This window comes from Gracilinanus agilis, chromosome 4, assembly GCF_016433145.1.
Source record: "Gracilinanus agilis isolate LMUSP501 chromosome 4, AgileGrace, whole genome shotgun sequence".
NCBI classification, from domain to species: domain Eukaryota; kingdom Metazoa; phylum Chordata; class Mammalia; order Didelphimorphia; family Didelphidae; genus Gracilinanus; species Gracilinanus agilis.
Window position 1 is genome coordinate 275,891,188 of NC_058133.1, and position 23,911 is coordinate 275,915,098.

Sequence of the window (23,911 nt, forward strand, 5' to 3'; positions counted from 1 at the left end):
CGTGGTCTAATGATTTTATCCCTATCAGCATGGCCTTAATTAAACTACTAATTTCTCTTATCATATCAGTCTTTATCATTTTTAATCCTAACAGTCCCTGGAGGTAGTCTTAGCTACATTTTATATCTCCTTCAGTATCAACATGGTGCTGTGCAAACAGATGGTTCTTGATTAGTGTTTGTTTGCTTTTGATTTTTGTTTTGTTTGTTTTTAAGAGTTTACTCTTTTATTAAAATGAGAATTAAGTTATTACTTCTTGATGCTTCTCTGCTCCATCACAGTAACAAACTAATTTAAAACAATATATTTTATATTTATATAAAATTATATTTATAATATATATAAATTTATATTTATAATACCTATGTCTATATATTTATATTATTTTATGTATTTTATATAAAATATAATATATTTTAATACCAAATGAAACCATTTATACACCTATTTGCCTGACTTTTTTTGTTGTCAAAGGACTTTGCATTTGTATAAATACATATCAAATTTTTCTCATTATTTCTTTAATTTTCTAACACTTAATCTTTCCCTACATAATTTTCAAATATCAATTTATTTATGCCTTACGTAATACTTTCCCCACATCACTTGGAAGTATTTTTCATTTTATCTTCAGTGATCATATATTTAAGGAATCTAATCAGTTTTCACTTTTTCTTTTTTATTAATCAAATGTTTCAAATTTATTTATTCAGTGTTTTAAAAATGGCAAAAACAGATTAAAGAAGGATCACTCTGAAAAATCACCTCAAATCTTGAGCAGGCAAAATACACTTCTGTAGCTAATAAAAAACTGAGGTTACAGAAACTGTACAATTTGTATGTTATTGGTTAGTGTTTGTTGAATTAATGAATAAATAAGTGAATCTGGAATCCTGTTATTGGAGCACTTTCCTACTTTAGCTACAGGATAGTGTAATGGAATGAAAACTGAATTTGGAGTCAGAAGGCCTGAATTCATATCCTAGCTCAGTAACTTTTACTACCTGTTTAGCCTTGGATAAGTCACTAAAATGAGTCTCTGGGACTCAATATCTTCATCTTTTAAATTATGAGGTTAGATTAAATGCTTTTAAAGACCCTTCCAGTTCTAAATCCTATGTTCTTCCTTCTCTTCTGTTCCTTGCCTTCCTGCTCTTCTCTGCTCTCTCTCTCCTCCTCCCCTCATCTCCAATCTAGGTGTTCCTCAGCAGTAAGCAATGGGCTGCTCCTTCTCAACATGCTCATGTGCAACCACCAGGCCCTCGGGGAACAATTGGCAACTCCAGAGCTACAAGAGGCCCTGCATAGTCACTGCGGTGGTGGGCCAGATCCCATGCCCCCGACCCGAACCCTCATTCTCACCCTGCTCAGCCAGCTTTCAGAGCATGGGCCTCCTGGCAGTCCAGAGCATTCAGGTACCACAGTGGGCCATAAGGAGCTGGGGAGCAGTATTTGGCTGTGGAGTTTAGAAGAAATCAAAGACTTACTTTCTAGCTGAGCAGTGAGGCATTATTTTATCAGCATTAACACTGTAGGATACTAGTTAAAAAGCAAAATAGGGTTCACTTGTCCTCAGTTTGGATCTGAGTTTCCTGAGTCTGGGTTACAGGGCCCTTAGAATAGGGAATGAAAAAGGCTAGGGAGTCCCTTCTGAAGAGAGTTTTGAACATAGGAGATATTCTCATCTCTCTGGGCTGGTATGGTACTGCCAGAAAGTAGGGAAAGGATAAGACAACTTCTTGATTTCCCTTAGTGTGGGAATCTAGACCTCATGAGCATCAGGGAGAGTGGGGAAGGGTGAAGTAATCCCAAGAGGTGGGAAAAGAACATAGCTAGAAATAAGAAAAATTTGGACATTTTGAAGCTTTGTGAAGGATAAGTCCTTTTGATTGATTTGGGAATAGGCGTGAAATTTTTAAAACTACCTTTACAGATTTGAAATCACCTAATTTGGGGATATAAAAATATTATATGTGTGACATGGCTTGCTTTGAAAATAATTTTTGGGAAGCTGCCAGGTGGCTCTCTAGATTTGAGAGCCAGACCTAGAGATAGAAGGTCATAGGTTCAAATCTGGCCCCCAACACTTCCTAAATGTGAGATCCCGGACAAGACACTTAACCCCTTTTGCTACTTTTCTGCCCTGGTACCAAAGCACAATACTGATTCTAAGATGGAAGGTAAGAGTTTAAAAAAAGAAAAGAAAAGAATTTCTGGTAAGGAAAAAGGAAGAAAAACATTTTTCTGTTTTTTGTTTGTTTGTTTTGGTAGTTGTTAAAGAAAAATCACAAAAGGTCTCAGAAAAATGAAGGAATTTCCTAAATCTTTCTAGGTTGATAAGGGTAGACCATCAGTTGTGCATGTGTTGTTTTTTTTTAATCTCTTTTCTCCTCTGTATTTGGGTTATAGTAGCAGAGACACCCTGCCCTGAGCCCCAGACTGGAGCAGAGGAGCCATTACTCCGGAGCCTGGTGGGGAGTGCTGGCCCCTCTGGGGAGCTACTCTTAGAGCTGGAGCGAAGCATCTGCCCTGAGGGATCCTGGGAGGGTGATGTGAACCAGGTACTGAAGAGGCTTCAACATCAGCCCCAGCCCTTTCTGCTATTGCTACAGAGTCTGGAGACCCCAGGGCCTAACAAGTCACTGCATATGACAGTTTTGAGGTGAGAAGATGAGTGGGAGGAAGAGAAATATTAGGCATGTTGGACATGGAGGGATGGAACCTGAGTTCAAGGGATGCTGAAATAGGTAGAAGCAATGCAGGTGGAGTAAAAGGTCTCTTTCAACTTCCATCAGAATCCTGATCAGGCTGCTGGATTTCCCTGAGGCCATCCTCCTCCCCTGGCATGAGGCCATGGAACCATGTCTGGCCTGCATGAATGCCCCAAGCAATGACCGGGAGGTATGACTCCTCAGTAGGGAGGGAGACTGTGGGGAATAGCATTCAAGGTAGGAAATATACACTGTGAGTTGCTTTTTCTTTTGGTCTGACCCATTTTCTCCTTTTTCTATCTTTTTGTCTCTCCACTCAAACTTTGTGGATTTGGGTTTGCCCACCTCTTGGTTCTGGGCCTTTTCTATTCTGCCTTCCCTGGTCCCCATCCCAGGTGGTCCAGGAGTTAATACGCTTCTTGCATCGCTTGGCAACATTACACAAAGACTGCGCAGTGGTTCTCTGCCGCCTAGGAGCTCGAGAGGCCCTCACCAAAGCCCTGGACAAGCACACAGCACAGCTGCTCCTGGGACCTGAGCTCCGGGACCTAGTGAGCGAGTGTGAGAAGCATGCCCGGCTCTACAGTAACCTTACCACGAGCATCCTGGCTGGGTGTATCCAGGTCAGGAACATGGGCAGTGAAGGGATAGAGCCTAGGAAATAACAGATTGGGGAGAGGGAGGTGAGGAAAAGCACTTGGTGAAAATGTAGGACTACAGCAGCAATGGAGGTGAATCAGTGGGTTTTAGATAGGAGGGAGGGGACACCTGACGTAGGAATCTGATTTGGGATAATGACTAGGGGAGACTCCTGCGTGATACTATAGTCTGTAGGGTTTTGGGGCAGGGAGAAAGTAAAATCTTAGTCCTTTGACTTTTTTGCCTTTAATTATATGTTTCTGTGTCCCCACCATTTCCTTCCTGCTCTCTGTATTACTCTGTGTGACAAACCCATTCCAACCCTGTTGCCTTACTACAGATGGTGCTTAGCCAGATCGAAGAACACAGACGAACTCACCGACCCATTAACATCCCTTTCTTTGACGTCTTCCTCAGGCATCTCTGCCAGGGTCAGTGTCCTTCACCTACCTCTGGCTAGGGTCAGTGGCTGCCCCCCAACTCCTAGCCCAGTGGTGTTACCACTCCTTCCTTGCTCTCCTTTGTACTTCCCTCAACAGACTGTGATTGGTTCTTTCCTTCCTGTTTGGCCCCAGGATCCAGTGTGGAAGTAAAGGAAGACAAGTGTTGGGAGAAGGTGGAGGTGTCATCTAATCCTCATGGGGCCAGCAAGCTGACTGACAGAAACCCCAAGACCTACTGGGAATCCAATGGCAGCACAGGCTCTCACTACATCACACTGCACATGCACCGGGGGGTCCTTGTCAGGTGGGGAAGGATGGACATGCACAGAACATGGGCTTACATGCTCTCTGGGTTCTGGATAACACATAGATTATCACATATTGGGCGCCCATGTCTGAACCTCTCTGGGCCCTTATGGAAGGGATCATGTAAGAGCCTCATACTTGCTCTGAGGCTAACTGAGGCTGCTCTTGGCTCTGCTGCTAATTCCTTGTTGACCTTGGGCAAACCACTTCACTTCTGTTGGTCTCACTTTCCTCAGCTGTAAAAGTTGGGGTGGGTGGAACTTAGTTTCTTAAAATCCCTTCCAGCTCTAAAATATTTTGATTTTTTGACTCCCTGAGCCTAACAGGTACAGGAGAGAAGGAAATCTCTGAACTCTGAAAGGGGAGTTACCGTTTGGGCATGGGCTCTGATGGGTTCCTCCCCCCCAGACAGCTGACTCTGCTGGTGGCCAGTGAAGACTCAAGCTACATGCCAGCCCGTGTGGTGGTGCTGGGGGGAGACAATGCCAGTTCCGTCAGCACTGAGCTCAACACAGTGAGAATTCCTCCATATATTTGTCTTCTGTTCCCAGTAATTAATCATCATACATGGTCTGAACCCTGGGCAGAGAGAGCTTCTCCTCACCCAGAGGGAACTCTTTATTTAGCCCTTTGTCCCAAGGGAGGGAATAAATAGTGGGGCTAAGAATTAAAATTATAGAATTGTGGGGCCCTGAGGACCCTTGGACCTTGTGAAGGGAAGAAGAGATCAGTGGTCCCAAGGGATAGAAGGAGAGAGTACAGCTCCTTTATGCATCATCAGGAACATGGCAGCTCTTTCCCCTGCCTCAGGTAAACGTGATGCCTTCTGCCAGCCGAGTGATGCTTCTAGAGAACCTGACCCGTTTCTGGCCCATCCTTCAGATCCGTATCAAGCGATGCCAACAGGTAGAACATAGTGTAGGGTCTGTAGAGATTAAAAAAAAAACCTCCTTGAAGAGGTTAGGGAAGGGGCAGATAGATAAAGAGTATCAGGCCTAGAGATGAGTTCAGATCTGGCCTCAGATATTTCTAATTGTCTGACCTGGTCAAGTTAATAACCTCAATTGCTTAGCCCAGTGATGGGCAAACTATGACCCACAGGCCAAATGTGGCCCTTCTCCTTCATAATATTTCAGTCATTAATAGGGCTTAGTATCGCAAAAAATACAAGAATTTTGTAAAATGTATCATTGTTATTTTTTAATAAATTATATTGGCCTGCCTAAAGTTTTTTTCCTTTCCTTTGGCCCCCTCTTTAAAAAGTTTGCCCATCACTGGCCTAGCCCTTAGCCCTCTTCTGCCTTGGAACTGATACTTTGTATTGGTTCTAAGACAGAATGTAAGGGTTTTTTGAATAAGAGAGAGAACTTAGGGAAGCATTAAGTATTATACTAGCTTTGATCCAAGGGACAGGAGGAGAGTTGTTCCTTGCATGTGAAGTACTTGAATGAAGGATATCAGATCTTCAATTTGGCTTCTCACTTGACCTGGTTGGGAAGAACTCCAGGAGTCTGAAATTCTAATAAGAGTTGTTTCTGGATAGGACAGTTATAAGACACTCTGGGTTGGTGGAACTTTGGGCCCAGCTTTCCACAACCACTATAATTATGCCAAAGTTTGGCTGAAGGAAGGTTTGGGGAGGGAGCCAGGCTATTGCAGAGAGTCAATGACAGCCACATGTTTCAGGGTGGCATTGACACCCGTGTGCGAGGGGTGGAGGTGCTGGGCCCCAAACCCACATTCTGGCCGCTGTTCCGGGAGCAGCTGTGTCGCCGCACACACCTTTTCTACACCGTCCGAGCCCAAGCCTGGAGTCAGGACATCGCTCGGGACCGGAAGCGCCTGCTACAACTCTGCCCTAGGTGTGGAGAGGGGCATCAGGGGGCCCGGGCTCACGGGGTGGCTGGAGGGGTGGGGAACGAGGCAGGAGCGAAGAGGTCAGGGATAGGGCGAGAGTCACCGGGGGATTCGGGAAGGGGATAGAAGAGTTCTGGGGCAGAGACCCTCCTGATACCCATGGGGGGCTCTTGCCGTGAGAACATTCAGGGTATCATATTGAGGGATAGTCTTGGGGCCAGGGGCTCGTGCCTCTAGCTCCTGACCCTGTCACCAGACTGAACGGGGCTTTACGCCATGAGCAGAGTTTTGCAGATCGATTCCTCCCCGATGACGAGGCTGCCCTGGCCCTAGGAAGGACCTGCTGGGAGGCCTTGGTCAGCCCCTTGGTGCAGAGCATCACTGCTCCTGGTAAGTATCCCAGCCCCTCTTCCCCACACACTGCCCCAGCAACTTCCACAAGTTCTGCCCTGGCAGTTTTCCAGGTGGCCATCCTAGAGCATCTTCCCTAGGAACTGGCCCTGGTCACCGTCCCATAAGCTCACTCCCTGCCCAAGTGCCCCCAGGAACCCTGAACTTTCCCTACCAATTACTCCCTGGTCATCATTCCATAAGCTCTGCTAGAATAGCTTTCCCTCAACAACTGGCCCAGGTTAACTAAGAGCCCCAAACGTCACCCCCCAGAACCGCTCCTGGTAACTATGGCGGCGGCACAACTTCTTTTTCCATGTTTTCTCCCGTAACTCGCACTAACTTTCTCTGAAGAACCACCCCCACTAGCAATTCCTCAGTGTCTGCCTCCCCAGCCAGGCCATCCTTTCTTCACTTTTCCCTGCCCTTTGCCTGCGGCTTGCTCCCTTCGGGCCGTGTCTTCCCGAGCTGTGTTCCCTCCTCAGATGGCAGTGGGGTGAGCCCGTTGGCCTGGCTGCTGGGCCAGTACCTGGAGCATAGAGAGAAGGCCCGTTGCCCACAAGGCCGAGCAGATTCATTTGCCTCCCGGGTGCGTCGCCTCAGCCACCTGCTGGTACACGTGGAGCCTCCCCCAGGACCTCCTCCTGAGCCTCCCACCCGGCCTAGTGAGTCTCAGGGAATGGGTCCTGGACAAAAAGTCTGTAGATGGGGACTGTCAGGAAAAAAATCCATTCCCCTCCTTCCACCAGCAGCGCTAGCTCAGCACAGCGCTCTCCTTTCCCCGTGTCTCCCTGCGCCTCCATTTGCTCTGTTCTTGCAAGTCCCTGAGCCATCATGGAGCCTTCTTGTCAGCTGGGCAGGCAGGGAAGGTGTCCTTTGTTCTCAGCCTTCCTCCTGGCACGTGAGGGGCCTGGTGTGGGGGGCTCCAAACCCTGTCTTTGGCTTCAGGACCCGGAATCTAAGGTTTTCTCTTCCTCCTGAATCTGTCTCCACAGATGGCAAGAACAGTAAGATTCGGGAGCTGAACTCAGGGGCTGGCCTGGGCCCTCCTGGAGGCAGCCTGAGGGGGATCACCCAGTGTTGGAGGGGTGTGGTGCAAGAGCAGGTGGGCAGGGGGACTGGCGGGGTGTGGGAGAGGCCCGTGGGGTAGGGCTGCCCCTCACGCTCCTGCCTCTCACCCTCAGGTGAGCAGGTTTCTGACCGCAGCCTGGCAAGCCCCGGACCTCGTGCCCAGATACTGTGACACCTACGAGCGACTCCAGAGCGCCGGGGCAGAACTCTTTGGGCCGCGGGCAGCCTTCACGCTGGCCCTGCGCCAGGGCTTTTCTGGGGCTCTGCTGCAGCTCTCCTTCCTCACTGCTGCCCACGTGAGTCCTCTGTGCCCTTCCTGCTCAGATGGGCACCTCCGGGTGCCCGGGTCCTCCCCAGGAGCCCCTTCTGTCTCTTCTCCCCACGTGTCCCCTTTTCACTCATCTCCCTTCCATTCCCGTGTCCAGGTGAGTGAACAGTTTGCCCGTCACATCGACCAGCAGATCCAGAAGAGCCGAGTGGGTGGCCCAAAGGGGGAAGAGGTGCTGGGCCAGCTGCAGCGGAGCCTGGAGCCCATGATGGTCCTCTCTGGCCTGGAGCTGGCCACCACCTTTGAGCACTTTTACCAGTGAGTGTGGGGCCTTTGAGGGGGGCCTCCCAGACTCGAGGGAAGGGAGCCCCCCGGGGCCCCAAGAGGAGGCTGGCACCGAGGCCATCCTCAGGAAGGCCTGAGCTGTCTGTGCCACAGGTACTACCTGGCTGACCGCCTCCTGAGCCTGGGTCCGAGCTGGCTGGAGCGAGCCGTGCTAGAGCAGATCGGGCTCTGCTTCCCCAACCGCCTGCCCCAGCAGATGTTGAGCAGCCTGAGCACATCCCAGGAGCTGCAGCACCAGTTCCACCTTTTCCAGCTTGAGCAGATTGACCAGCAGCTCCTGGAACAGGAGGAGGATGAGGAGCACAGCCTGGAGGCCCGTCCCCAGGAGGAGGTGAGGCCTCTGGGAGGCAGGGGCCAGGGCCAGGGGGGTGGCTCAGGGAATAGAGAGCCAGGAAGGCCTGGGCTCAAATGGGACCTCAGAGGCTTCTCAGCTGTGTGACCCTGGGCAAGTCACTTAACTTCCAGTGCCTAGCTGAACTGATGGCTTCATAGCAACTCTTTTTTTTTTAAAGCTCTTCTCTTCTGTACTGGTTACCAGACAGAAGAGCAGTAAGGGCTAGGCAATGGGGGTTAAAGTGACATGCCCAGGGCCACACAGCTAGGAAGTGTCTGAGGCCAGATTGGAACCCAGGACCTCCAAACTCTGGGCCTGGCTCTCAATCCACTGAGCCAGCCAGCTGGCCCACTTGGTTTCAGTTCTAAGGCAGAAGGGAAGGGTTTTTAAGAAAAGAAAAAAGAGGCAGGGGCCAGTGACCCACTCTCAGGAGGAGGGGAGGAGAGAAAGAGAGGTTGCTGGTCCAGACTCAGGAAGAGGTGAGGGGAGAAGGTAGGGGGAGAGAGAGAGCAGAGGTCCCAGGGGGTGGGTAAAGAGAGGATAGGAGACTTAGGGGTGGGAGGACAAGAGCGCCCCTCCCTGGGTAGAAGAAGGACATGTGGGATCCGTGTTGGTGTTCCCCAGAGCACCCAGCCCAGGGCCTGGCACAAAGCAGGATTTTACTAAGTATTCGTTGAGTCAGACTGACTCGAAGGAGGGAGTCCCTGAGAGCCATCTGCCCCCACAGCCGGTGGAGCAACTCCCGCCTGAAGAGCGGGCCCCTGAGGTGTCCGTGCTGGTCCTGTCTCCTCGCTGCTGGCCTGTGTCCCCCCTCTGCTATCTCTATGAGCCCAACAAGTACCTCCCCCCAGCTCTCAGCACCAGCCTCAGCAGATTTTCCAACTTCTACAGTCAGAGTAAGATGACGGGGTGGGCAGCTGGGAGTCTGAGGTTGGGGGGCATAAAAAGGAATAAAGACTAAGCAGATAGGAGGGCTGCCTGAGAAAGCACTATGGAAGAGAGTTTGTATAGGAAGATATAACAAATGGAAGCTTTGGTGTGTGGGTGCATTGAAATAAGGCAGCCCTCTAAACTCTTACCGGCTGGCTTACACTTTAATCCTTACTTAGTGGGAGTTCTGTGGAGGTAAGGGATGGATAGCCGTGACCACCAGGGGGCATAAATGATGCTGAAGACATATTGTACCCACAGTCCTTTTCCTTTTTCATCAGACATAGACTATTTTTTTCTAATTTTTTTTCAGTTATATTTAAAAATGATTTTTGACAATTGTTTTCTGACGTTTTAGAATTCATATTTCCTCCTTTCCCTCCTGCTTGTTCCCCCCTCCCACCCTGTACTCTGTTCATTTCATTACAAGGCAGTGAGTAGTCTGATATATCTTTTATCAAAATATATTAAAATTGGAAGGTACATTAGAGATGATCCAGTTCATCCTTCTCACATTATAGGTGAGCCAGCTGAGCCAGCTGGTGGTGACTTACCCAAGATCACATAGTGGCAGCACCTTTACTACAATACAGATTTCCTGCCTCAAAACCTTGTATTCCACCATCTTATACTTATCCCATTGTACTTTGTTTCTTGAACTTCTTCACTGGGCTGAGTTATTCTCTCAGCCTTGGGAAGAGGAAGTCAAGAGATTAGGGAAAATGTGGTACCTGTTGAGAGATCATCCTCTGGCCCAAGAGAGGGGTAGCAGCAGTGGCAGCTATCCAGGGCAAAATCCACAGGGTTTAGTAGAGCAATGGGATATTATTTTTGAAAATTCTCATATTTAATGCTAGGGAATTCCACTCTATGAAGTAGGCTACTGTTCTGTAGTCATTTAAGTTCACATGTACAGGGAAGACTCAGGATGTCCAATGGACCATAATATTTAGACAGTGAGATTCCAAAAATATTGGCCTTGCTCTTGCCCATAGATAATTTCCACTCCCATGAGGGAAGCTACAAGTGTAATGAAGTCACATTGCTTGCCCTCAGTGACCTTGTAATCTCATGGTCCTTGTCTCTCTAACTTTGTAACCTTTGAGAATCGGATTTCATGTCTTACTAGTCTCATGTTCTCCATAGCACCAAGCACAGCCTGAGACACATAGGAAGGACTCACTAAATATGCATTGGAAGACAGATGTAGAAAAGACTTGAGGCATAGGCCACTGAAGACAGTTCTTCTCTCCAACCCCCAGGTCAAAATCGACCAGTCCTAGAACTGGGACCTCGTCGTCGGCTACAGTGGTCATGGTTGGGCCGGGCAGAGTTGCTCTTTGGGACACAGACACTGCATGTCTCCACTTTGCAGATGTGGCTTCTTTTGCACTTCAACAAGATGGAGGTAGTCTAGTTCTCTCGACCCCATCCTGTCTTTCCTCATCTCCCTGATTGTTCCCACTTTTGATCTTTCTTCTCTGTCCTGTGTGCCCCCATCCTTTTTTTTGGTCTTCTGCTTTATGCCCATCTGAAGAGCCCTATTTCTGCATCTGTACCAAGTGATTTCTTTCAAGAAACACCCAGGCTTCCTTCCAACATTCCCAACAAGTCCTTTGACATTCTTCAGGCCCAGCCACTTGCCAGGGTGGGAAGGAATACTTTATAACTCTAATTTGGTGTTTCTCTTCATTAGGAGGTGGCTTTGGATACTCTGCTGCAGAGCTCAGACATCTCGTCAGAGCTACTGAATCAAGCCCTTCAGCCTCTCACCTCAGGGCTTGGCCCCCTGAGCCTTCATGAGGGTCAGGGTTTCCCTTCTGGAGGTAGGTAATGGATGCTGTGCTAGCCCTCTGCCCTGGGGAAGGGCAGGACAGGGTAGGGGAGGGAAAGGGAGAAGGGAGGGATTGAAGCTTTTGCACCACACCCTCCCCTTAGAGGAGCTATGTCTTGTCCCATGGCCATGTTTCTGAGGGCATTGGGGGTGGGGGTGGTGTCTCAGGTGTGCTGCGGCTTCGGGAGGTAGAGAAGGAGCCTGGGGGGGAGGCCTTGTGGCTGCTCCCCCCCCAGACATACCTGAGTGTGGAAGAGGATGAGTGCCGGACCCTGGAGAGGAAGAGGAACCTCCTGAGCTGCCTCCTTGTCCGAATCCTCAAAGCCCATGGGGAGAAAGGCCTGCACATTGACCAGCTTGTCTGTCTGGTATGGGGGAAGGGGCCCTGTGGAAGGGGATGAAGCGGGGGACTCCCTGGAGAATAGTATTGGGAAGTGACATCTGTATACCCAGCTCCAACGTGAAGAGGCTTCAGAATGCCCTGCTGGGCTTCCAGATCTCATGGGCTATATTCTGACAGGTGACAAAGTGGAAAACATGCTGGAACTGGAGTCAGGGAGAACTAAGTTCAGCTCCTGCCACAGACATTTATAGGTTTTATAGTACTGGAGAGGCCTTTAACCTCAGCCTCAATTTCTTCATCTGTTAAACAGAGATAATAGCACCTATCTCATAGGGATAGTTATGAAGATCAGATGAGGATAACATGCAAAGCCTAGTTATTGTTATTCTGTGGAAACCAGAGAGAGGATGGGGTTGGGTGACAATGACCTATGTGTGTGCCCCTAGGTCCTGGAGGCCTGGCAGAAGGGCCCATCTAGCCCCAAGGGTTTGGGCAGCAACATGAGTGGGGAGGCTGGCTGCAGCAGCGCCGATGTCCTTTCTTGCATCCTCCATCTCCTGGGCCAGGGCTATGTTCGAAGGCAGGAAGACCGGCCCCAAGTCTTGGCATATGCAGCCCCAGAGCCTGCAGATCCCCAGCGTGGTCAGGCCAATGTCCCTTTCTGTGGCACTCGGAGTGCTGTGACTTCACAGCTCAGGTGGGTCTAGAGGACCTACCCTAGTTCTTTGCTTTCTGTCTGACTTGGAATAAGCTGCGAGAGCTTGCTGTTGGGGACTTAAGTTCCACCTCCCACCTGCTCTGCACCCTCATCAGGCTGAGTGTTCAGTTGAATAGGCATTTTGCTCCAAGATACCAAGGTTGCAAAGATAGCAGTCTATGCCCTCAGAGAGCTTCTGTTTGCCTTATTCCCTTATTGAACATTTTTCACTGTAAGCATATCTGTTTGAAAATACAACTCCATTCAGCAGAAGCACCTTTATTGTACCTACCACACTATAAGCGACTGTAAAACAGGAAAGCTCATGTTTGCACAAAAGACAAATTGGCAGGTAATGTTCAGTTCTTAGAATTGCTACAGCTTTTCCTTAATTAGCATGTTCCCTTAATGCTTTTAAGAATAAGATTAATTTTACCAAAATAGTGCACTTGTCCATAGTCATAGATCTGTCCCTTTGCTAATCTTGATTGGTGGGTTAGGCTTGACTAAGTTGAATGTATGATAGGTCAGGGTCTCTAATGGCTATCCTGTACCCCATTCCCAACTAGACCCAAAGAGGTGGCTGCCCTGGCATCCTTGCAGCTACCTGCAGGCCGAACCATGAGCCCCAATGAGGTGGAAGGCCTAATGGAACAGACAGTGAACCAGGTACAAGAGACCCTGAGCTTGGAACCAGATGTTGCGCTGCATTTGCTGGCCCACACTCGATGGGGGGCCGACCAGCTGCTGCAGAGCTATAGCGAGGATCCAGAGCCCTTGCTGCTGGCCTCAGGCCTTCGGGTGCCTCTGGCCCAGGCACCACCACCACTCCCCACCCAGTGCCCTGTCTGTGTCAGCCCCCTGAGCCCTGAAGACCAGCCACCTGCCCTCTGCTGCATGCACTACTGCTGCAAGGTGAGGAATCCCCTATCTCTTAACTACATTTCTTCTTCCCACCCACCTAACGAGTTCTATTTCTCTTCCTTGTGTGACTCCCTCTTTCTTTGATCCCCTTCCCTTAATTTTTTTTACCTAAGCTAGACTTTCATCTGCCTCAGTTCACATTCCTGTGTGTCCCAGTTAGGACTTACTTTCCATCCTTAGTTTTTCATCTCTCACAACATGATCTCATTTCCTTGTGGATTCCTATTTTCTCTGCTGAATGTTTTTCCTTTTCCATCTCTCACTTCATTGTCTCATTCTACAATTATTGAGTAGCTACTGTGTAAGGCCAAATGACCTGGTAGAAAGAGTGTTTTAGTCCTGTTTCAGAATATCTCAGTTCTGATCCTAACTTCAGTATTGAATAACTAAGTGACTCTGGACAAATCCCTACACTCATTTTTGTCTCAATCTCATCACCTGTGAAATGGTGATAATAACTGAATTATTACAGGGTTGTGTGTGAGAAAAAACACTTTAGGGGCAGGTAGGTGACTCAGTGGATAGTGTTGGGCCCAGAGTCAGGAAGGCCTGAGTTCAAATCTGGTCCTGCTTACTAGCTGTGTGACCCAGGACAAATCATTTAATCTCTGTTTGCCTTAATCCACTAGAGAAGGAAATGGCAAACTATTCCAGTGTCTTCACCAAAACCACTGGGTCACAAAAAGTAAGATGTGACTGAACAACCACAAAAAATGTTACAGAGGTGTGCAAAAAAACAAAACAAGCTTTGTATAAATGCGGTGTTGGTATGTGCATAGTACTCTGCACGAGGCACCAGTGGGAAATGTAGGCCCTGCTCAATCTGTCAACAAACCTTTACCAAGCCACCACACTGTGCTAGGGACCATGAGCCTTAAGCCCAAAGGGAAATAGTCCCCACTTCCTGGAATTTAGAGTCTAGACAGGAAGATGAAACATACACAAATAACAGATTCAATAACACTTCAAAGTACTATTTGCTAAGTGGTTGAATAAATGGCAGAAATGCTTCCAGAGTTTAGAAGTGGGAGATAACACTGTGAGTACCAGTGGCTAGGCCCTGAGAACTAGGGCAGGCAGCACAGAAGTGTTCAACTCAGGGTTGCCCAAAGGTCATGAAAAAACTCCTGAGGGGAGCCTGAACCACATTAAATGTAATTGGGGTGGGGGGGAATTAAGTGGCTCAGTGGATTGAGAGCCAGACCCAGAGATGGGAGGTCCTGGGTTCAAGTCTAACCTCAGACACTTCTGTGTGTGACCCTGGGCAAGTCACTTAACCTCCATTGCCTAGCCCTTACCACTCTTCTGCCTTAGAACCAATACACAGTATTGATTCTAAGATGGAAGGTAAGGGTTTTTTAAAAATAAAAAAAATTGCAATTGGGAAGTATTAATAAAAATACAAAAGAAATAGATAATGTTAATTTGAGGTTTTCTAAGTAGGCATGCTTTTTCTGTGTGTTTGACATCTCTGGGGTAGCAGACATTCCACACAAGAAAAATAGCACAAGCCAAGGTTAAGAGTTGAGGACAAGTTAAGATTATATCAGTAGACATGCTCACAAAACTAAAATCCTGGCAACTGGTTCCATCATTTCCTGACAAATAGAGGAAGAAGAAATGGAAGCAGTGTCAGATTTTATATTTTTGGGCTCAAAGATCATTGTAGAGGTGACTGCAGCCAAAATTAAAAGATACTTATTCCTTGGAAGCAAAGCAATAGCAAATCTGGATAATATACTAAAAAGTAGAGACATCATGTTGCTGACAGAGGTCCATATAGTAAAAGTATGGTTTTTTCCAGTAGCAGTGGATGGCTGTGAGGGTTGGACTATAAGGAAAGCCAAGCACCATAGAATCGATGCTCTCCCATTGTGGTACTGGAGAAGACTTGAGAATCCCTTGGACAGCAAAGAGATCAAATCAGTCAGTATTTAAGAAATTAATTTAGCCTCTTCACTGGAAAAGTCAAATACTGAAGTTGAAGCTTAATTACTTTGGCCACATAATGAGACTCATTGGAAAAGATCCTAATGTTGGGCAAGATTGAAGACAATGACAGCCAAAGCAGTATTCGGGGAAAATTTATATCACTAAGGGCCTATGCCAGCATAATAGAGAGGGTGGAGATCAATGAATTGGGCTTGCAACTTAAAAAATTGGAAAAAGAACAAATTAAAAATCCCCAGATAAAAACTAAATTGGAAATCCTAAAAATTAAAGGAGAAATTAATCAAATTGAAAGTAAAAGAACTATATAGGACTAGGAGCTGGTACTTTGAAGAAACAAATAAAAAAGCTAAAGTACTAGTCAATCTAATAAAACAAGAAAGAAGAAAATCAAATTAATAGCATCAAAAATGAAAGGGGCAATCTCACCTTTAATGAAGAGGAAATTAAGGCAATTATTAAGAAGTACTTTGCTCATTTGTATGGCAATAAATATGACAATCTAGGTGAAATGGGTGAATATTTACAAAAATATAAATTGCCCAGATTAACAAAAGAGGAAATAGAATTCTTAAACAGTCCCATCTCAGAAAAAGAAATTGAACAAGCCATCAAGGAACTTCCTAAGAAAAAATCCCTAGGGTCAGATGGATTCACAAGTGAATTCTATCAAACATTTAAAGAATAACTAACTCCAATACTATACAAACTATTTGATAAAATAAGCAAAGAAGGAGTCCTACCAAATTTCTTTTATGAAACGAATATGGTACTGATACCAAAGCCAGGCAGACCAAAAACCAAGAAAGAAAACTGCAGACCAATCTCCCTAACGAATATAGATGCAAAAATCTTAAATAGAATACTAGCAAAAAGATCAAGTGATCATGAAGTTTATTCACTGTGATTAGGTGGGATCTATACCTAGAATGCAAGGATGGTTTAATATTAGGAAAATCATCCACATATCAATACTCAAACCAATAGAAATCACATGATTATCTCAATAGATGCAGAAAAAGCCTTTGACAAAATACAACCCCCATTCCTATTGAAAACACCAAAAAGTATAGGAATAGAAGGGCCATTCCTCAAAATAACAAACAGTACATATTTAAGACCATCAGCAAGTATCATCTGCAATGGGGACAAATTAAAAGCCTTCCCAATAAGATTAGGAGTGAAGCAAGGATGCCCATTATCACCTCTTTTAATTAATATTGTACTAGAAATGCTAGCAGTGGCAATTAGAGAAGAAAAAGAAATTGAAGGGATTAAAACAGACAGGAGACTAAATTATCACTTTTTGCAGATGATATGATGGTATACTTAAAGAACTCCAGAAAATCAACTAAAAGTCTAGTAGAAATAATTAACTTTAGCAAAGTTGCAGGGTACAAAATAAACCCACATAAATCATCAGCATTTTTATATATTTCCAACAAAACTCAGCAGCAGGAGTTAGAGAAACTCCATTTAAAATCACTGTAGACAATATAAAATATTTAGGAATCTATCTGCCAAAACAAACACAGGAATTACATGACCATAACTACAAAACACTTTTCACACAATTAAAACTAGATCTAAGCAATTGGAAGCATATTAACTGCTCTTGGGTAGGATGAACTAATATGATAAAAGTGACAATCCTACCCAAATTAATCTACTTAATCAGGGCCATACCTATCAAACTACCAAAAAACTTTTTTATAGAACTAGAGAAAATTATAACAAAGTTCATCTGGAAGAACAAAAGACCAAGAATAACAAGGGAACTAATGGAAAAAATACAAAGGATGGAGGCCTAGCAGTACTAGATCTTAAACTGTACTATAAAGCAGTGGTCATCTAACAATATAGTACTGGCTAAGAGACAGAAAGGAGGATCAGTGGAATAGACTTGGGGTAAATGTCCTCAGCAAGATAGTGAATGATAAACCCAGAGATCCAAGCTTTTGGGACAAAAACCCACTATTTGACATAAACTGCTGAGAAAATTGGAAAACAGCATGGGAGAGATTAGGTTTAGATCAACATCTTTCACCCTATACCAAAATAAATTCAAAATGGGTAAATGACTTAAATATAAATATAAATGAGGTGAACATAGATTAGTATACCTATCAGATATGTGGGAAAGCAAGAGAGAGAACTTTGCAAAATGTAAAATTAATGACTTTGCTTATATCGAAAAGATTGAAGGCAAAGGGGAAGGGGATGGCAGAGGATAAAATGAATAGAGAATGTCATTGAAGCATTTTGGAAGATAGTGTAGAAGACCCTGTCATGCTATGGTTTATAGGGTCATGAGTAGTCAGGCAAGAATGAACAACAACAAAGACATGTTCTGGCAGAGAAGATTCTTATAGGGGAGTAATGGGAGCTAAAGTTGATGCCTAACCGATAAACCAAGAAACTTGACCTTTATTCTCTATGTAATAGTGAATCATTGTACATTTTTGAGCTGGAGAATGAGATGGTTAAAATAGTCACTTAGAATGATTAACCTGGCAGCCTTGTGCAGGATGGATTGAAGAGAAATGGGGTAGATGAGATGAGGATCAGGTGGGAGATGCTGGAGGTCTGAACTATGTTGGTAATTGTAAAGAGAAAAAGAAAACAGTGAATCAGAAAGAGTCTGAGAGAAGAACAGATTGACTGGAAATGCACAGTGGAAAAGGAAAAGTCAGTGATTGCTGAGGTCTTTGGAGCCCCAATGACTGAAAGGATGATATATCATTGGCAGAAAAAGGAAAGCTTATTTTAATAGGGGAGGTTGTTTTTTATTTTTATTTTTTTAATTTTTTTTAAACCCTTACCTTCTGTTTTGGAGTCAATACCGTGTATTGGATCCAAGGTAGAAGAGTAGCAAGGGCTAGGCAATGTGGGTCAAGTGACTTGCCCAGGGTCATATGGCTGGGAAGTGTCTGAGGCCAGATTTGAACCTAGGACCTCCCGTCTCTAGGCCTGGCTTTCAATCCACTGAGCTACCCAGCTGCCCCCTTGGAGATTTTTTTTAATGTTATTATTGCCTTTTGCTTTTTTATCATGCCCATTTCTTTTTTTTTTAATATTTATTAATATTTATTTTTTAGAAAAGTTAACATGGTTACATAATTCTTGCTCTTTCCCCTTCACCCCCTGAGCTTCCCCCACAACCCCCCCCATAGCTGATGCTTATTTCCACTGGTTTTAACATGTGTCATTGATCAAGACCTATTTCCAAATTGTTGATAGTTGCATTGGTGTGGTATTTTCGAGTCTACATCCCCAATCATGTCTGCCTCAACCCATGTGTTCAAGCAGTTGTTTTTCTTCTGTTTCCACTCTTGTTAGTTCTTCCTCTGAATGTGGGTAGCGTTCTTTTCCATAAAACCCTTAGAATATCATGCCCATTTCTGAATATATTCCTCCCTTTCCTGTTGCCAGTAAGGCTTCCCTGATAGTAAGATTTTTTAAAAAAGCAGATCATCAAGACCAGCCAACACACTGACCGTGTCCGACAACATCAACTACATACAACACCCACAGCTTCTGCAGTGAAAGGATGTTGGTTTTGCCAATTCATTTCAGATGTTGAATTTGTAGTCCAACAGAGGACTGGAAGTAGAGTTAGATTGGGCTTAGAAGAGAGGTTTGGGTAAAGTTAAAGATTTGGAAGGCAGCTGTATAACCTTAAACCTCTACCTTTTACTTTCTTTGACTCTTGCTTAGAATTGATGCATGCTCTTACTCTCTCTCAACCTTCTGTCTTAGAATCAATACTAAGTATTGATTCCAAGGCAGAAGAACAGTAAGGCCTACATTCATCTATATAGGCATTTATAGACCATTGCTTTCCTGTTTCCAGAGGTTTAGGTTTGGGCCATTCCTAGGAAGATGATAATAATAACTTGCACTAATTTAGGATTTGAAGCTTTACAATGCATTTTCCTCAAAATAACCCTGTGATATAGGGCATCTAAGTATTCCAATTTCAAGGAGAAGGAAATTAAGACATAGATTGAGTAACTTCCAGAGTTCCATATCTAGTTCCAAGTCCCATATCTGATTTGCTCTGTACCAAGATCCAAATCACTTCAGATTAATCTTTTTTTTTTTTTTTTAGTTACATGTAGAAACAGCTTTTGACAATTATTTTCTGACATTTTAGGATTCAGATTTTCTTCCTCCCTTCCTGAGGTGGTAAATAGTCTGATATAGGTTATACTAGTGCTTTCATACAGTACATATTTCCATATTGCTCATGCCATGACAAGACACATATCAAACATGCAATAAAAAACTTATGAAGAAGATAAATAGAAGATAATCTGCTTTGATCTGCAATCACACTCCTATAGTTGCTTCTTTGACTGTGGATAGCATTTTTCACTGTGGGTTCCTTATGGATATCTTGGGAACTTGCTTTGCTGATAATGGTTTAGTCCTTCACAGTTGATCATTGTATAATATTTCTGTTACTGTATATATTGTTCTCCTGGTTCTGCTCACTTCACTTTGCATCAGTTCATATAAGTCTTTCCAGGTTTTTCTGAATTCATCCTGTTTGTCTTGCCTAATGGCACAACAGTATTCCATTGCAGCCATATACCAGTTTGTTCATCTGTTCCCCAAATGATGGAGAGTCTCTCCATTTTTGTCACCACAAAAAGAACACTTCAGACTAATCTTTAGGGTCGAAGTCCAGCTGGTGCCAAGAAGATTGGGTCTGGCCTTGCATTACACCTTCTAGCATAGTTCACTTCTGTGGTATAACCTAGATGAGTGATGGCAAACCTTTTAGGAGGGTGGGTGATGTGAGAAATGTCCTCATGTACACATGGAGGAGGGAGGGGAGCAGCCCATCCCTGCATCCCTCTGACTTTCTAGTAACAAACTCTGTGCTGGGGCAACAGCATGTGTGCCCACAGAGCAGACTCTGATTGCCCCCTCTGGCATGGATGCCATAGGTTTGCCACTACAGACCTAGATGTTTATCTTTAGGATGGTAAGGGATCCTTAGTTCTGACCACCCAATCCTGTCTTCCTCTAGTCTTGCTGGAATGAGTACTTGACAACACGAATTGAACAGAACCTTGTATTGAACTGCACATGCCCTATTGCTGATTGCCCTGCTCAGCCTACCAGTGCCTTCATTCGTGCCATTGTCTCCTCCCCTGAAGTCATTGCCAAGGTATTTAATCCTTCCTCTCCCCACCTCACCCCCCCCAGCTCCTCTGACTCAGAAACTTGAGGGGCAGGCCCTGGGCATGGGGTAGGAGGGATAAAATTCTGGGATTTTTGGAAAGTCTCAAGGAGAGTCATCTCCTAATTCCTAATTTGGTATGTCTGTCACAGTATGAGAAGGCCCTTCTGCGGGGGTATGTGGAAAGCTGTTCCAACATGACCTGGTGCACCAACCCTCAGGGCTGTGATCGTATCCTGTGCCGCCAGGGCTTGGGCTGTGGGGCTGCCTGCTCCAAGTGTGGCTGGGCCTCCTGCTTCAATTGTAATTTCCCTGAGGTGGGCACCCCTGTCCCTACACACATACATGTTTCTCTCACACATACTTGTGCAGAGACCATACATATTCATGTGTGCTCTTGAGCAGGCATGCATGTGTACACAATATTATTTCTGTGTCATCCCCTCCTGCCCCATTCTTTTGCCAAAATGAGCTATGATCATCCTCCTTCCTCTCCAAAGTCTGCCCTATCTTTCCCTTGACATTCCCCCCACCCCACCCTGCCCCCTTCCTCCACCAGTGGAGCTCACTCCTCCAGCCTGATGAATTTGGGGCCTCTTACCCTCTCTACCCCTCTGCCCAACTCAGGCTCACTACCCTGCCAGCTGTAGCCACATGTCCCAATGGGTAGATGACGGTGGCTACTATGAGGGCATGAGTGTGGAGGCTCAAAGCAAGCACCTGGCCAAACTCATCTCCAAGCGCTGTCCCAGCTGCCAAGCTCCTATAGAGAAGAATGAGGGGTGTCTACAGTAAGTCAAGGGGAGGAGGGGACAGATAGAGCAAAGAGATGGGAGAGGAATCCCTGGCCCAAAGAGTCAGCCCTTAGCCCTAACCCCCTTAAACTTTTCCTGGCTAGGGTAAACAAGAGGATTTGAAAGAGAGGGTGTTTTTCAGTTGCAGTTGGGGTGATCAGAACTAGACAGAGAAGATATATGTTGGAAGAGGTCTAGTGATCAGATTGTTTAATTTCTAAGGCATAGGAGAAGAGTGGGAGGAGGTAATCCATGGATTGGTTGGGGTAAAGCACTGGGCACAACCAGAATAGGGGTGCTGCTCATGTCAGATCTCGAGTTTTATGTCCTAATTAGTTTAATGGAATCAAGATTCCCTGCATCCTTCAGGAAGGATTAGCAAGGGACAATGCCAGAGAGCCCTTGGTATTGCTGGGAATAAGCTGATCCTTTAAGGGGGCTCTGATCTCTGGTCTCCCCAACAGCATGACATGTGCCAAATGTAATCATGGCTTTTGCTGGCGCTGTCTCAAGCCTTGGAAGCCAACACACAAGGACTATTACAACTGCTCAGCCATGGTGAGAGGAATGGAGGACGTGGGATCTGAGGGTGGAGGGTTAGGGAAGTTGAAGCTCCCAGGAGGGCCAGGATATGCCTCTTGGATCAGAGCTCATTCAGGCTTTGTGTTCCAGAGCATTGTTTGCCCTTTTCCATTATCCCTCTCAGAGAGGCTGGTGGAAGTAGGATAGGGAAAAAGGGAGAAAGACTTAGAAAGGACATGATAAGTCTATTCAGAGGTGAAGTGTATCCATGGGATCCCCTAAACTGGTATGACTCTGTCCCCCATCTCCAGGGAGAGGGGCCTGGCTCCTAGCATACATTCATAACACTTCAGACTCGGCTGGGGGCGGGGTGTTGGGGGTGTTATAGAAAGGGCCAAAGACAGAGGGAGTTCTTAGTCAATGACCCCTGCTCCCACCCTAGCCTTTCCCGTTTCTTATTCCTCTACTCAGGTAAGCAAAGCTGCCAGACAGGAGAAGCGGTTTCAGGATTACAATGAGAGATGTACTTTCCATCACCAGGCCCAGGTGAGAGAGAAGGCCTGAGGAGTAGGCAGGAAGCCTGTGCCTCAATTGGGAGGGCCACAGACTGGGCCCTGCACTGTGTAAGTGTGGAGAATGAAGTTTCAGCCTGCATGTGCCAAGGCTAATGAAGGTTTCTCTGGGCAGGAATTTACACTGAATCTACGGAGCTGTGTGTCTGCCATCTCCGAGATGCCCCCACCTCAGCCCCTTACCTTCCTCATTGATGCCTGCCGGGGACTAGAGCAGGCCAGAAAGGTTGGATGGGGTATTGGGGAGAGGCTACGGTCTGGTGGTCTGGTGGGTCTGACTTCCTTCCTGTTTTCTTTCTTTTTTTTTTTTTTAAACCCTTACTTTCCATCTTGGAATCAATACTGTGTATTGGTTCCAAGACAGAAGAGTGGTAAGGTCTAGGCAATGGGGTGACTTGCCCAGGGTCACACAGCTAGGAAGTGTCTGAGGCCAAATTTGATCCTAGGACCTCCCGTTTCTAGGCCTGGCTCTCAATCCACTGAGCTACCCAGGTGCCCCCTTCCTTCCTATTTTCTAAATAGAAGTGGGAAAGGGAGAAGAGGAGGCCAGTGAAGCCTTCCTCCATAGGAGATACAGGCACAAAGAAGGGAGGCAATCTGAGCTGCAATGAGGGGGCTCTGTGATCCCCCTCTCTCTTCCCCCCCACCCAGGTCCTGGCCTATGCCTGTGTATACAGCTACTACAACCAGGACACGGAGCGCATGGATGTGGTGGAACAACAGACAGAGAACTTGGAGCTGCACACCAATGCTCTGCAGATCCTTCTGGGTGAGACCCCCCACTCCTAGCATAGTAACCTCCCTTCTTCCCCTCTAGATGTATTCCCATAGAGAGGACACCCTTCTTCCTTTGCCCTCACTTCCTTCCTTGTTCAGTGGAGAGCCTTCCCCCTGCCCACAACCACCCTGCCACAGGGAATAAAGACTTCTGTGCTAAACCATCCCTGCAGAGGAGACCCTACTGCAGTGCCAGGACCTGGCGGCCTCCCTAAAACTCTTCAAAGCAGAGCACCTCAGCACAGGCCTAGAGCTCCTTCGGCGTATTCAGGAGAGATTATTGGCCATCCTGCAACACTCCACACAGGTGCATACCCCTCCCTGAACCTGTCCCAGCTTCCCCTATGCATATATGTGTGTGCCCCCCCTTCCTCCTTTCTAATACTTTCAGCCAAATATTTGAGCCTTTCTTCTATTCAAGAATCATTGTAGAACATTAGCATACAAGAGGAGGCTTTTCTTGCCTCTTAGGAAGGCTTGCAGTTTAGTGGGAAGATTGTTCCTCATTGTCACACATTAAGAGAAATTCTGCACCACTTTACCTTGCCACCAAAGCATTGAATAAAGAGTTGGTTCTGAGTACATGAGAAAGGAAAGAAGATCTCTAGGCGGTTTTGGATAACTGAGCAAAGTTTCGTGGACAGAGGTTTGATGATTAGAGCTGATCTTGAAGGGATGAGTGAGATTCAAGCAGAGAAGAGCATCCTAGGTAACCTATATATATGGCCCCTTTATATATCCCATCTCACAGGACTACATGTTATCCTTAGCCTAAACCCTTTGAAAAAAAGAAGCCTGGGGGCAAAGAGCTGCTCCCAGAGATGGGAGATCTGGGCTTCAAATCTGTCCTGACACTCTCTAGTCCTATGATCATTTACTCCCCATTGGCTAGCCCTTATTGCTCTTCTACCTTAGAATCAGTACATAGTGGTAGAACAGCAGTATTGCCGTTGATTCTAATACAAAAGATAAGGAGTTTTGTTTTTTTGTTTTTTTAAGGAAAGAAGGAAGCC

At 46.0% G+C, this 23,911-nt stretch overlaps 1 protein-coding gene across 1 annotated transcript in view; it reads left to right on the forward strand.

Moving 5' to 3' along the window:
- Window positions 1-23,911, forward strand: part of CUL9 (cullin 9) — a 39,667-nt gene that overhangs the window by 14,888 nt on the left and 868 nt on the right. The window contains exons 3-31 of the mRNA XM_044675323.1: window positions 1,198-1,415; window positions 2,410-2,662; window positions 2,796-2,901; window positions 3,107-3,334; window positions 3,691-3,781; window positions 3,926-4,097; window positions 4,508-4,613; window positions 4,910-5,005; window positions 5,786-5,961; window positions 6,213-6,346; window positions 6,832-7,011; window positions 7,342-7,451; window positions 7,531-7,713; window positions 7,843-8,003; window positions 8,124-8,361; window positions 9,092-9,260; window positions 10,557-10,702; window positions 10,991-11,120; window positions 11,297-11,496; window positions 11,918-12,168; window positions 12,738-13,083; window positions 20,081-20,221; window positions 20,386-20,550; window positions 20,861-21,024; window positions 21,492-21,585; window positions 22,021-22,095; window positions 22,237-22,347; window positions 22,773-22,890; window positions 23,072-23,205. Coding sequence (XP_044531258.1) covers window positions 1,198-1,415; window positions 2,410-2,662; window positions 2,796-2,901; window positions 3,107-3,334; window positions 3,691-3,781; window positions 3,926-4,097; window positions 4,508-4,613; window positions 4,910-5,005; window positions 5,786-5,961; window positions 6,213-6,346; window positions 6,832-7,011; window positions 7,342-7,451; window positions 7,531-7,713; window positions 7,843-8,003; window positions 8,124-8,361; window positions 9,092-9,260; window positions 10,557-10,702; window positions 10,991-11,120; window positions 11,297-11,496; window positions 11,918-12,168; window positions 12,738-13,083; window positions 20,081-20,221; window positions 20,386-20,550; window positions 20,861-21,024; window positions 21,492-21,585; window positions 22,021-22,095; window positions 22,237-22,347; window positions 22,773-22,890; window positions 23,072-23,205 — 4,696 coding nt within the window. The remainder of the gene's footprint in view (window positions 1-1,197; window positions 1,416-2,409; window positions 2,663-2,795; window positions 2,902-3,106; window positions 3,335-3,690; window positions 3,782-3,925; window positions 4,098-4,507; window positions 4,614-4,909; window positions 5,006-5,785; window positions 5,962-6,212; window positions 6,347-6,831; window positions 7,012-7,341; window positions 7,452-7,530; window positions 7,714-7,842; window positions 8,004-8,123; window positions 8,362-9,091; window positions 9,261-10,556; window positions 10,703-10,990; window positions 11,121-11,296; window positions 11,497-11,917; window positions 12,169-12,737; window positions 13,084-20,080; window positions 20,222-20,385; window positions 20,551-20,860; window positions 21,025-21,491; window positions 21,586-22,020; window positions 22,096-22,236; window positions 22,348-22,772; window positions 22,891-23,071; window positions 23,206-23,911) is intronic.